The sequence below is a fragment of the Ambystoma mexicanum genome, chromosome 6q (genome assembly GCF_040938575.1).
Source record: "Ambystoma mexicanum isolate Mex_15411 chromosome 6q, UKY_AmexF1_1, whole genome shotgun sequence".
Classification (NCBI taxonomy): domain Eukaryota; kingdom Metazoa; phylum Chordata; class Amphibia; order Caudata; family Ambystomatidae; genus Ambystoma; species Ambystoma mexicanum.
In genome coordinates, this window is record NC_090937.1 from 457,925,687 (window position 1) to 457,939,981 (window position 14,295).

The 14,295-nt window shown below is 46.2% G+C and overlaps 1 protein-coding gene across 11 annotated transcripts in view; it reads left to right on the top strand.

Annotated features, from left to right (window-relative positions):
• Positions 1–14,295, top strand: part of TBCK (TBC1 domain containing kinase) — a 2,754,978-nt gene that overhangs the window by 1,191,945 nt on the left and 1,548,738 nt on the right. For all 11 annotated transcript variants that reach the window (XM_069630931.1, XM_069630933.1, XM_069630936.1 and 8 more), the window contains one exon: positions 5,058–5,156. In XM_069630931.1, coding sequence (XP_069487032.1) covers positions 5,058–5,156 — 99 coding nt within the window. The remainder of the gene's footprint in view (positions 1–5,057; positions 5,157–14,295) is intronic.

Genomic DNA, 14,295 nt, shown 5'->3' on the forward strand with positions numbered 1-14,295 from the left:
ACTTATGTTGTGGGTCGAAGACAGAGGAGGCACTTTGCAGATAGTGCCTCTAGCAAGTGCAGAATTGTGTTTCAGAAATAATGGCACAAGAAAATTCTGAGAAAATGAACAGTGTGGTCGAATCTTCGATGTACCAGGACTGAAAGATGGGACAGTGGTGGTAATGGATCACTACTGGGCCTGTGGATCCAGAGCTTACATGAAGCTACCCAGGAATTGGGAAGGACTATGCTCTCTAGTGATTGTCCATGTTCCAGTGTTGGTGATTCCAAAGAGTAACCTGAACATTCCAAAAGCAGATGCTCACCTGAGGAAGAAGAGCTCTGCTGAACTCCTAAATCGAATTAAGAGAGAACATTATTTCTCAGCTAAGTCAATCGAGGCCTTTGATGCTATTCCATATGAGCACAGATTGTTTAGTCAGACTTCAGCTGTTTTTTTCTGTTATCTTTATGCCTGGGATCCAGACGATGGCAAATACCAAATGGTTGCAGATAACCAGATGGGAGCTTCTGCAGACGATCAACATCACTATTAAGGGATTCAATGCTATCAAGGAAGAGCTGAGAGCCATATGACTGATGACTCTCCAGAACAGATATGTCTTAGATATGATTACAGCTATGGATGGAGATGTTTGTGCCAAAATCGGAGAATCATGTTGCACATTCATACCTTCTCACAACGACGAGAATGGCACTTTGACAGAGGCCATAACGATGCTGACAAACCTACACATCAAGATGGAAGACCAAGTGGAAGACATTGCTGATGACAGCTGGTTTGCATCGATCTTTTCATGGGTTCCACAATGGATGGCGAACATTTGCAAGTACCTTGGAGCCCTGTTGGTGATGATCCTGTTTGGATTCTGTGTCATCAGGATTATAATCACACAATGCAAGAAGACTGCGAAGAAAGCAGTAGGAATAAAGATTGTGATCGATGTTGAATCTGGGATCAAACCCAAAGAGTTGACAGATGAAGAAATCAGAGACTACGTGAAAGCCAGCATTCATGCACACGAGGGAACTAAGTTCCTGTATCCGAAGAACCATGTGGGAAGATGGATTTACTGCAGTCCCAATGGACAATGCAGTCTTATGACCTGGAGTATTGATGAGCATGTGAAACCTGCCGGATGCCTGAAAGGAGTCCTAAAGATATGGGTCCCAAAGAAGCATTTCTTCAGACGAGGATGTCTTCATGTGAAGATTGATGGGAGAGTGGTCAATGAATCGCCCAGAGGGGTGAGTGTAGAGGAGGAACCAAATACCCCTGCCAGAAGCTCCGCCCCCATGTTGCCTGTATATTGGGAACCGGAAATTGCAACACGTTCAGTTGCAGTGAGGATGCCTGTATCGCAAGAATCCTCGAGACAAAGTATCCATTAAGAAAACCCTATATGCATGCTCAAAGATATAATAGTCCCAGAAGAAGTGTGAAAACAAATGGGAAAGAAGATTCATGACATCATGCAAAGTGCAAATGACGCACCCTGAAAAAATACAAAAGACAGAACTATTGGTATTCTATAATATTTGAAGAGGAGTTGTTGAAGATTAGCAACATTTCGGGATCGAAATGAAGATGCTCGTGTGAAGAATCATAGAAGAAAATGCAAAGTCATTTTACACTTGTACAGATGCAGCACCTCAAGTAGACAAAGTAATCTTGAGGTTGGCTACGTAGAGAATAGATTGCGGCGATGTGCCAATGTATATACATAGGAATGTATAGAACCTGGATGTTGCAGGTTACACTTTAGCAGGGCTTGAAACTCCATGATTAGAAAAGGTTTGTGTGGCGTAGTTGGAAAATAACTAATGGCGAAGGAGAATTCAAGAAAGGCTGGCTGGCTCAGCACCAAGAGTCGAGGCCACTATGTGCCTGGTTGTCTGTCATGCTACAATGAATGTGAGAAAGAAACAAACTTCTGTTTGAGGTGGAATGAAAAACACTGAAGGCGTTAAGAGTTCATCATTTAATAGTATTATGTGCAGCAGAGAGCTCGGAAACGTGGTCTCCAGTCACATGGTCGGATCAAAATTGACTTTGGGTCGAGCTACACCGAAACCAGAAGATAAAACCATGCTATAATCCCTTTAATTCTCAGGCACAGAGAGCTTCTGCAAAGGCCAAGATCAGGTTTGATTGAATGGCACACCACAAGAGTAATGATAGATGTTGGGCGAATTGGGTGGGGAGGCATGACCATGCCAAACCCTCCCAGCACCTGGGGTAGCAGTCTGCGTGCTGCTAGCATGTGGAATATTCCCGAACGGTGCAAGTGTGCCAACCAATTGTAGAGGTCCACGTATTGAGGATCCCTATAGTTTGTGTAACCAATGAATAGTTGTATATTTTCTGACGATGAAGATGACTTGCACTTGGGATGGGCTTAGTTGTCCACCTGATGTTAGAGATCCAATCACAATCCCCGTCAGTATGGAACGTATACATAGATGTTCCCTGTAAGCCTATCACTTTACCTAGTAGGTTTTTGTAGTTTGCCACATAGTATGACGTCAATGATGACAAGTTTTTACTATAAAGTCTGTTTTTTATGAAATATTTGAGAGAGATTGCTGTGCGACGTTGGATGATGTCAGTTGTATCCCTGTTTTAGATAATTGCAAACAAAACAGTATCGAGTTTTGCCAACTTCCTGAGTCGTTTTGATTATTGATGTATGAGTAAATTCTGCATCCGCATCCATCGCTAAATATTGGTGCCTCGTCTTAAAGGACCCATGTCTATGAGTTCAGGAGAAAGAAGAGCGAAGAAGACCCACTTTAGAAGTCAAGTAGGATGAACAATCAGTATAAAGAAGTGAAGAATCAGGGGAAGGTGGGGGACAGTATACAAAAGAGCAATTGAAATAGTTGGGGAGAGTAGCATTTACATTGGCAGAATATAGATTTGTTGCCCGAAGGGAGGAACTGTAGGACGCATGCAGTAAGTTAAGAAAATCCAAATCAGTGGCAGAGCATGTTTTCTTCGACCAATGTTCTGCTTGATGAAGACCGCAGCAAAGGGAGTGAAGAACAGGAGTGAGGCATGTTTGAGATGGCTTATGTCAGAGAAGAAAGGATTTAGAAGAATGCAGAATGTCGAGTAGAACGAAGACCAGGAATAAGAGTAGATGTAGGCGGATCAGTTGTGAGCGTACAGAATACAAAGGTAGACTAGACAGAAACAAGTGAGGATGCAAAGATGGAGAAGTTCGAAAGACCATGCATTTTTGTTTGTAATTTTTTCTCTCTATACACACCCAAGTATCAATGCCAAAAACCACATAGAAACATACCCGCACTCAGGACTACGTTATTTCCAGCCTGCAATTTCCACAAATTTCAGAGATGCACTATACGAGCCCACTTTACAATACATTGCATTACAATTAAAACCATTACGTTGTGTAGTGATTACACTTATAGCAGCTCTTAGACAAGGGAGCTACCTGCCATGAAGCGCTAGATAAAAAAGTTATATTTTATTATTATTAAACTTGAAATAACGAATAATACCTGACAGATGAATACAAATCCCTCTCTCCCTCCACCAATGGTACTGCGATACTGTATAAAATACCCAGCCCAATTCTGGCACCCTAATGTAAAGCGCGCCACTACTCTTGAGCTAGGTTAGCTCTATAAGCAATAAAATAAGGGTTAGATGGAACTTTATTATGTGTTATCTGTTTAAAGCACTGAGTGGGCACTTTGAGGAAGACTGCAGAACTTTCATGTTGGAGTTCCAGCGTGGTCGATGGGCAATTTAGGGTGCTGCGGGTTGGACCTTGACAGTACCAGATTGGGGGGGGGTGGAAGAGTGGCAGTTATGGAAGACTATTAGTTTCTTTTTATATGTATATATTTTTCATTAATTGATTTTAAGCTACAGCAAAAAAATGATGCAATGTGTCCAAAAGAAAAACACTGTTAAGCTTGTAAAACCAAATGTCTTGCAACGTTTGTTTAGGGCCTTTTTGCAACTGTTGAACACTTTACTTTTTTATGTCTATTAGCTTAATACAAAACTTTTATTGTCTTAGACCTACTCTGAGGATTAATTATCACCTTTTTTATTAAATACAAACCGCTTTATAATACATGTTTACATAAACCAGTGTGTGCTGTTAACCCTTATTTGTTTGTGTCCCTAACAGCACCCCTAGTCCTAGTTTTGCTCCACTAATAATTATCTTTAGAGATGCCACTAATTGATGTGTTTTGGTAGAGTGGGTCACGGTGCTAGATTGCAGGAACTGATTGCAGTTGAGCTTTTTGAGGGTCATAGTGCTGGAAATAACAAGGGTTGCTTTGGTTCAGGACTGAGGTGTAGCTAGCGAGCTCTGTATTTTTTTACGTACTATGATAACACAAGGTGCTCTGGTTTAGGATCGAGATTTACTGCAGGAGCTACATGGGGGGGGGGGGTCTCAGTATTGAAATACTTTGGAGTAGGATACATTGGGATGGAGGTGCATTGACCAAGATTTGTACCAGCACTATAATAGCACAGGGTGCTGCAGGTCAGGAATAAGGGGCGTTTGCAATTTAAGTGCTGGAATAGCATGGGTTCAGCGTCGTTCTTGAGTTGCAGCATTATAGCTGTACATGGTCAGTGCCAGTATTTCAAAGGGTTCTGTAGGACCATCAGGCTTCTAATAATAACAGGGACAATTGCAAAAAGGATTGACATTTTTCATTCTCAGTCCAAGACCGGCAGTGGCTGTTATGGTCCCGGATGGAGGTGGCTCAGCTGTTTTTGGGTCACAATACTCTTTTAGTGGAGGGTACACAACATCAGGATTGAGGTGCACCTACCTAGCTACTACCTATACATATGTGCACATGTGGACACAGGAAAGCATTTCACTTTGCTGAAGTCGATATTAATCAATGCTTGTTTCATGAGGTCATGCCATAATTCATTCATGTGAGCAATTTACAATGGATGATCATAGTCCTTATATCTGCATAGAAAAGACAGCCATTGTTTTGTGTCAGAAGAATGTATGGTTTTCTTTAAATATTTCTCCTTTCATCTAGGCTTATCCATATAAAAAGAACCTCATCTGGAAAGAAGCCAGAGTGGATATCCCACCACTTTTGAGAGGCCTTACTTGGGCTGCACTGCTTTCGGTGGAGGTAAGAACATTGGAAATTATTGCTGCCTTCCATCAGTTACAGAGTGCTAAAATGTTTAAAATAAAAACTATACCTGTTATCACTACTTTCCTTCCATGACACATTTGTCTGCATTTTTGTTATCATTATGATATGATATGATCTGATAGGTCATTTATAACACATCGGTACACAAGTGTTTCTAGGCGCAACAAGACAAGGGATGGAATACAGAGGGAGGGCAAGACACATGATTTTACCAGGCCTTGTGTCATTCAGTTCATGCAGGTGCGAGAACGAGAAGTGCAAGGGGTGGGATGCCAGGGAGAGGAACTGGGACATCAGGGAGGCAATACTCTGAGTAAGTGCAGTACAGGGCAGTGCGGCTCTGGTTACTTTGTACTTACAAAGGAGGCAAGGGACTGTAGAGGTTACAGTTACAGCCCCTAATTGCGTGGAAGGCCCGAAGGCAGTGCAGGGGTGACCGATCAAGAGAGAGCCTGGTACCCAGTCAGACTCTGCGGGTAGCCAAGCAGCCTGTCAGTGCGGCAGACAGGTAGGTCAAATAGGTCAGCAGGGGAGGGAGCAAGTGAAAGCAGAGGAAAAGAGGACATTTTTGAGCTGCATCCGGAACTTCTTTTGTTCTGGCTCAAGTTTGAGAGGGACAGTTAGGCCATTCCAAAGGGAGGCACATGCAGAGGAGAAAGATCTACCCCCCACTCTCTGCCTGAAGAAGCGTCTGACCCTTAGGAAGTTGGAGGTAGCTCAGCGAAGGGCTTGAGAAGGAAGGTATTTAGGAAGAGAGAGTTAGATGTAGTGCAAGCTCCATCCCCAGAAAGCCTTGTGGACAATGCAAAGGGTCTTGGACTTGATCCTTGCAGCCACCGGGAGACAGTGGGGAGATTTCAGGGCTGGAGAGATACAGTCCCTGGGCTTGAGGCCAAGGATAAGTCTTGCAGCCCTGTTCTGGATTAGTTGCAGAGGGCGGAGAGTAGCGCATGGCAGATTGAGAAAGAGGCTCTTGCAGTAGTCCACCCTAGAGAGAGCCAGGGCTCTGGAGACATTGAGCTTCTGGGTCAGGGTGAGAAAGGCAAGAGTACCTTTGAGGAGGTGCAGCTGGTAGTGGGACTTCTTGGCAATGTCCGAGATGTGAGGAGACAAAGAGAGAGTGGAGTCGAAGATGACACCAAGGTTTTTTGTCTCACTGCAAGGTGAAGGAAGAGGGCCCAAGGAGGGTGGCCAGAGTGAGAGGAAAAGCGGAGCAAGAGTCCCAATGAGCAGGATCTTAGTCTTACTGGCATTAAGGTAGAGAATCGCTGGAGGCACACCACTCCTGAATTGCAGATAGACGGTCAGGAATGAGCGAGAAAGGAGAGGAGGCTGTGAGGGGAGCCTGAAGGAGAGCGGAGTGTCATCCGTATAACACTGAAAGTTCGAGGAGAAGGTAGAGATCAGGTGGCCCAAATGGGCCAAGTAGAGGTTGAAAAACCAGGGTGAGAGGATACAGCCCTGGGGAACGCCATAATAATGTCAGTAAATGTGTGCTAAGTAGAGTTTGGCTTGCCTTCCACCACAACACATTAAATAATGATGAGCGACCCGCACTGATGCTAGCACCAGCCTTAGGGATTCTGCAAGATTACTAAAAAACATTTCCAACCAGAACAACATGGGATAACATCCCTCAGATATATTACTTATGCCTTGATAAAGACCCGTTGGGGTTGAAACACGTGTTGGCTGACCACTTTCCTTTAACCATATGTCCACATCAGGGACAATAAAAACCACATGTGAAGACACAGCAACCTGCGTGAGATCCTTTTTATTTACAAGGGTCGAATATAATATAATATAATTTACTGCTAAGTGACCAGGACCTCTTATGACATTAAATAATGAAATCACTAGTAAAATGGTGGGAAATACAACCAACCCCTTGCAGGCAAATCTACAGTTGATTGACGGCTGTGGCAGTAATAAGACATATTTGAAGGGGCGTGGCTACAGAGCCATGAAGTAGGATGTCTCTCAGCGAAGCTCCTGCTGATCCAGCATGATTTTGGAAATAACTGAAGCAGCACGAGGTGTTTGTATGCACAAACAGGTACCTGAAGAAAGGAAGATGCCGAGCAGGCAGTAGTCCATGCAGGGCGCCTGGAAAAGGAAGATTGCCTTGTAACGAGCAAAGAAGCTTTGGAGGCCCGACAACAAAGGGAGAACCCAGATGGTGGCGGACAAAGGGCTCGATAACATAGACTACTGCACAAAGGTGAAATTGGACGGGCCACTGGAAAAAGCACTAAGCCACACCGAGCACAACATGCAATAAACAGCTGATGCTGATCTGCCTGAGCCGGCGGCTTATGCAGGGCAGAAGACCCAAAAGCTGCTGCTGGCCCCGTTACTGGGGCATTGAGTGTGCATTTCAGGCGGCAAACACTGCGTCAGTTTCGTCCCATCAGAAGCACCGACAGAGCTGTGCAGATGGTCTGCGGATGAATGAGAAGTTCTGGTTGGCTGAGACATGCGTGTTTGGAACACCGCCGTAGTGCTTGTGCGATTAGTACTGACAAAAGGGGGGCAGTGGTCCGGAGGACCTCTGTGTTGGTCTGTTTTAAGACGGGCTCAGAGAAGAGGCGGCTTAAAGGGACTGATTTGGTGCATGGAGAGGAATACGCAAGGTTCTGCTGGTGCGCGACAGTAGGTTGGAAGGTGTAAGCCGTACGAATAAACTTGTGATCTGTCCTGTGCTGTTGGGCTGTTGGGAGCCTGAAGGTTTCAGGCACACGGGGCGCCCGGAGGGGTAGCTGCAGCAACCCAGCAGCAGCTGGAAAAGCAAGTGTCGGCCGGAGTACCGGGCAAGAAGCACGAGACTGCATGCATGTTGAGAGCGCTGGTGCATGCCCCCCAACTCCCCTGGCCAGGATATAAACGGGTGCATCCAATAGCGTGCGTCTGGGTGTGCTAGAGGGTCCCCCTGTTTAGACCCCCTACTGTGCCACATGAGCGCGGGGACAAACTAATACCTGAACAAGTGGGGTGGAAAGCAGGTGCCTACACGCTGTGGCTGGGAGGTCTGGTGGAGAGGAAAGTCCCTGAGGCAAGTAGAAACGGGCCCCCATGGTGGTCACGTGGCTGGGAGGCCCACGGCAGACATTAAGCATCCAAAACAGAGCTGAATCACATGAGTGGGACACCGTGGTGGCTCAGCCAGAATGGAACACAAAAGGGGGAGCACAGCCGGTGCAATCTCCTACACACACGGAAACGGGAGGGACTCGCACCATCAAGCTTGCGTGATCTGATCCCCTGAGTGTACCAAGCTACCACAGATCAGAATTAAAAGACCGGGAAGCACAGGCCTACACAGCGGGGTGCTCATGCCAGAGAAATTAATGAGCACTTCAGCACTAGGCAGGTCGACGCCGGTCACAGTGCAGCTGTCCCGCTACTGAGGACAGCACAAGAAGTGGGTTGCGGGTGTGTCCGTTGGGTGAGCCAAGCAGTGCCTGGCAGTACGCCACATATTCCAGTGAGTGAGCGGTGAGAAGCGGCCCAAATTGCCTGCATTTAAATAATGGCAAGCAAGGAATTGACACGCCTGGGTCACATACGCACTGGCACAAGAGCAGAGAAGTGAGGTTGCGATCAAACATGGCATCCAAACATCAGAAGGACAAAGGGAAACAACCTACCCTGGAGGCATGCACCAAGACTGCACTCTCAACAGAGAGTCCTCCCCATGTAACCTCAACACCTCAAAAGGAGCAGAAGCTTGTGGATGGTGACCAACAGATCCTACGGCCATAGCATCGTTGAAAGAGTCTCTAGAAGCCAAAATAGATGCCATTAGTATTTAAGTGTCTTTGCTCAGACAAGATGTCAGGGCTTTTGTGGAGCGTACGGGTACGCTTGAAAAGTCAGTGCTGGAGAATACAAGTGGTCTCAAAGACACAACAGAAGAAGTCGGGGTCCTGTGCCAACAAGTGCGTAACCTGAAAGACAGAGCGGAGGACGCTGAGGGAAGGGCCAGATGGCGCAATGTACGCATTATTGGGCCCCCATAAGGAGAAGAAGTTGCAAACCATTCAGAGTACATTGAAACCCTGCTGCAACAAGAATTCGGCACAGAAGCCCTCAATTAATGCTTTACTGTTGAAAGGGCACACAGGGCACTGACAAGGAAACCGCCGCCTGGGTCCCTTCCGCGGCCAATAATAGTCCGGATCTTGAACTATCGCAATAGAGAAAGGATCCTTGAGCACTTTCGTAAAGGAGGTACAATTCAACAAGTGTTGGTCATGATAATAGCGTATCCAGACTACACCCTGCAGGTTCAGAAACCGTAGTTAATGGGGGAGTTGCTGGGGAAAAGGGGGCCTACAATTGCGTTCATGATGGCTACTGGAGTCGCAACATGGGGAGATTATTGGGGGGAACAGCACCTTGCAAAGCTATTGGGGAACTTAAAATAGCATCCTGGAATGTTACAGGTTTGAACAGTTATATAAAACGCAATAGAGTAAAAGCACCAGAAGATAGATATCGCCCTGTTGCAAGAAACGCACTTCACCAAAGAAAAGCTGAATACCTTGTCACAGATGTGGAGTGGGATGACGGTTGGCTCACCATATTTAGCATATGCCAGAGGGGCCCTGTTCTGGGTGGTGCCGACGGTCCCGTTTAGAGTCCTTAAAACCTCTCTAGACTAGGAGGGTAGAATGGTGGTGATACAGGGGATGGTGCTAAACAGGGAGATTTGTGTTAATAACACATATACGCCGAATCAAGATACTGCAGCCTACTTCCGTTCATTGTATTCTAAGATTAGCCCCTACAGGGATGGCACGTTAATTTGGGGAGGGCATTTTAACTGTTTATTTAACCCGGCGGTGGACATATCAGATAATACTCATCCAGCTCCGCCGGCGAAAGCCCTGAGCTCGATACTACAGGCATTTAAGCTAGCTGATGTATGGAGAGCAATGCATCCTCTGGAGAGAGTATACTCTCACTACACTGCTCCAACAGATCTCTACATGAGGTTGGATTATGTGCTCGCTGGGGAAGAAACATTGGGTCAGTTCACGAGGACAGACCAGAAGGTGAGAGTACTTTCGGATCACTCGCCCTTGGTGGTTACGTGGCAGCTTCTTCCCACCCGGGCTAGAATCCCTGCATAGATTCTGAGGGTGGAGGCGCTCAAAGATACAGGCTTTTAGGAGACTCTGAGGGGAGAGTTGAATTGTGGAATCGGCAGGTACATTGGGGGAGGCCTTTAAAGTGGTGGTGCGTGGGCAGCTAAGGCTAAATCGAAAGGGATGCAACATTTGATTGAGAGAGACCTGAGTAAAGCAGAGGCCAAACTGGAAGCTACTGAGTTGGCAGGGTATAGGTCCCAGGATAGGGCGCAAGAGGTAGCACGCTTGCAGAATGAATGCCTGGAACACTGTGACAGACTAAGTAAGCTGAGCTACCGGAAGTATGTGGAGCAACAACATGCAGAAGGGGACAGGCCTGGGCGCCTGTTGGCCTGGCTGTACAAGAGTGAGACCAAGAGGGAAACAATTAGGGCATTAGTAAGGAACGATGGGACACTGTGCGAGACTCAAGAAGGGGTGGATAAATGTTTCTATGAGTATTATAGGAAGCTCTGTGAGGAAACCTCAGAATGCCTGAGATCCGAGATTGAGGAGGCATCATCAGAGATTAAGCTTCCCAAACTGGATGAGGAAGAAGCAAATAAGCTGGAGGCCCCTATAACCGCAGAAGAACTAGAACAGGTTATACGAGAAGTGCCGACAGTTAAGGTCCCGGGAGCGGATGGACTGCCCAGTGAATTTTATAAAGAGTACAGAGTGGAGGTCATAGGCCCATTGTTGGCAATGCTTAATGAGGCATTAAACACAGGCCGACTGCCTGGGTCGTTTAGAGAGTCAATAATAATTCCCCTCTTGAAACCTGGCAAGCCGGCTACGGACTGTGACCCGTACAGGCCCCTGTCACTGCTAAATCAAGAGGAGAAGATTCTCACTGCCCTACTGGCCAATAGGCTTAAACCTGCTATTGCCAAACTAATACACCCGGTCCAAACGGGATATGTTCCGCACAGACAGATCACTAGCAATCTGAGAAGACTGCACCGCATAATGGACCATACCAAGGGCCGCACGCACAACTTGGCTGTGGCCTCGCTGGATGCGGTCAAGGCGTTTGACTCAGAACAGGTGGCCTTGGTTGATAGCTTGGAAAGGTTCGGAATGGGCCCCACATATGTCAAGTGGGTCCGGTTGTTATATAACGAGCCGGTAGCAAGAGTTAAAACGGGCACAATTGTCTCGGAACAGTGGCAGCTGGGCAAAGACACACGGCAGGGGTGCCCGTGGTCTCCGATGCTCTTTATTTTGGCATTGGGGCCACTGGCGGTCTATCTTCGTGACGAATATATGGAGGCAGGTATCGCTACGCTGGGAGGTATGCATTTGCTCTCATTGTACGTGGATGACATTCTTCTGTATCTGCAGCACTCGGAGGACAACCTGCAATATATCCTAGATGTGTTAGAACGCTATGCAGCCTTGTCAGTTATTACAATTAACGTGCAGAAGTCTAGCCTGTTCCCCCTGTGGGGATATGTAGGATAGCCTGAGCGTACATTGCCGGTACTACCGATTAGGTGGGAGATTAATACATACAGGTAACTGGGGGTAGATGTATACCACGATCCTAAGACCGAGCACACACAGAATATACAAAGTGGTGGACAATGTAGTGAATTCCATGTCTTTCTGGGCCACGTTGCCATTGTCAATGACTGGGAGAGCAGCCCTGCTGAAGATGATGGTGCTACCAAAACACCTCCATTGTTTTGCCAATGTCCCGTACGATATCCCGAAACAGTTTTTCGGGAGGATGAACAGTAAGTGCAGGAGCTTCATGTGGCATGACTCGAGATGCAGGGTGGCATTACAGAAGATTCAGAACCCGTATGAACATGGAGGGATACAGGTGCCCAATTTTGAGGTATATTTCGTTGCTAGGCAACTACAATTTGTGACCAAATGGCTGTCTGATGAACAGACACCGGAGTCTTGGTTGCTGCAAGGGGCAGCAGCCCCATACTTTCTCAAAGAAGTGATATGGACAACCTCTCCTCGCAAATCATGTTCACATTTACTATTGAAACTGGGGAGGGGGGTATGGCGACGAGCTTGTCAGCTTCTAGGAAGGGCAGAACCATTTTCCCCACACATCCCATTGGTCACACTATATGGGGAAGAAAGGCAGACAAAGTTAAATGTTCGGAAATATTGGGAACCCAGGAGTGTGGCAACAGTGGGAGATATGCTGAAGGAAGGTACGCCCCGAGACTTCAGTGAACCGACAGAGGATACGGGGCTACAGCTGGCACAATATCTCATATACACCCACCTGCTAACCTAAATTAGGCTGAAATGGCTGACAGTAGAAGGGGGCTTACAAGTGGATGAAAAGTTAGAAACGCTCTGACATTTCGGAGGGGGGACACGAGTTCTCGAGAATATATGAGCTGTTCATGAGCAGGCTGGGGGTAGGGGAGTGGAGCAGGTCAGACAGAGCTGGGAGGCGTAATTGCAAGAACAATTGTCAGACAAAATGTGGGGCAGGGCTATCGCTTATCACAAAAAGCTATCCAGAAATGCTAGATTGCAGCAGATCCAATTGTATGTGACACACGGGGCATACCTTACCCCTGGGAGAATAGCGAAGTTTTGCCACGCGGCAGCACAATCCTGTCAGAAATGCGGATTAATTAACGCAGATCTAGTTCACATGTTCTGGGCCCGCGGGTAGATCAGACAATTTTGGGATGAGTTAGCCCAAGTACTAACGCGGGCAGGTATCACCTTGGACACCGCATCCCCAAAGGCCGGCCTGCTGAAGGGGTTTGCTAGACCCAAGAAAGCTAGACATTTGAATAAGCCAAAGGACCTGGCATATATTGGTAAAACGCAGGATAGCAATGGGGTGGAAAGCACGTAAGGGGCCTGCGACACAGATGTGGTGGGCAGATCTCCAGAAATGGACGAACGCAGAGACCGTGGCCTGGCAAGAAGCAGCCAGCCGTGATCCATAACAAAGCAATATGGGGTTGGATGCTTGGAGACGGATAACTATGGATATAGTTGCTGCCGAGTATAATGATGCTAGTTGAGTGGGCAGACTGGGAAGCATAAGGTATTGGAAACAAGGGACGCGGCGGAACTTGGTTGCAAAATGTTGGTGTTATTAAATGCAAGTCGTCGGGTGGGGGGAGTTGGCGGATGGGGGACATGCAGACGTAATCTTTTATTGTAAAGTTTTACATTGGTATGCAAGTCTGTATGTTATCGGGTTTAACAAAAAAAAATTGTTTAAAAAAAAAAAGAAAAATAAGACATTTTAAGGACCACAGCAACCCATTCATAGTTTCCAATATTTAGCGTATTAATTTGCTACTGTGTTTAGCTGGGCCCACTGTTAGATGGTTTGTGATAGTGATCTATAATAGGTCGGTCATGATGCTCTAATACTGAGACCACTCACAAAATACCCACCTCAAGATGCCATGATACCCAGTAGACACAGAAAGGCCAAAATCAAACTCAGTAATTGGGGAAAGACAAACTATCTGAAGAATGTTTGTCAACCTGTCCTCGGTAGGAAACGTCCTGCCCAAGCGGATCGCCAGGACCATCCTGATGAAACTAAGTGACTGGAATAGTGTGTCACAGCAAATAATATGAAAAATGCTATTGGTGTTTTGAGCATTTTAGTGAGTCTGCAGAAAAAGGACCTAAAGATAGGGGGCACCATGCATTTTTAATCTCTCTCTCTCGCTCTCTCTCATATATATATATATATATATATATATATATATATTTATATATGCAAATAATATATACAAACACACACACCCTTCCATAAAACATTCACACATAATAATTTAAATATTAGATATATATTTTTACATGATATTTATTTACATGAAAACCATAACCAAGAAACAATGACTGGTCACATCAAAGCACCTATGGTGTAAGTACTACAATTCACATTAATGTAGAAATAAATCAGTCATCTATATTAAAGAATACACCGAACGCCACTATCAGCGCTTAGGTGCCGAACCTGCCAG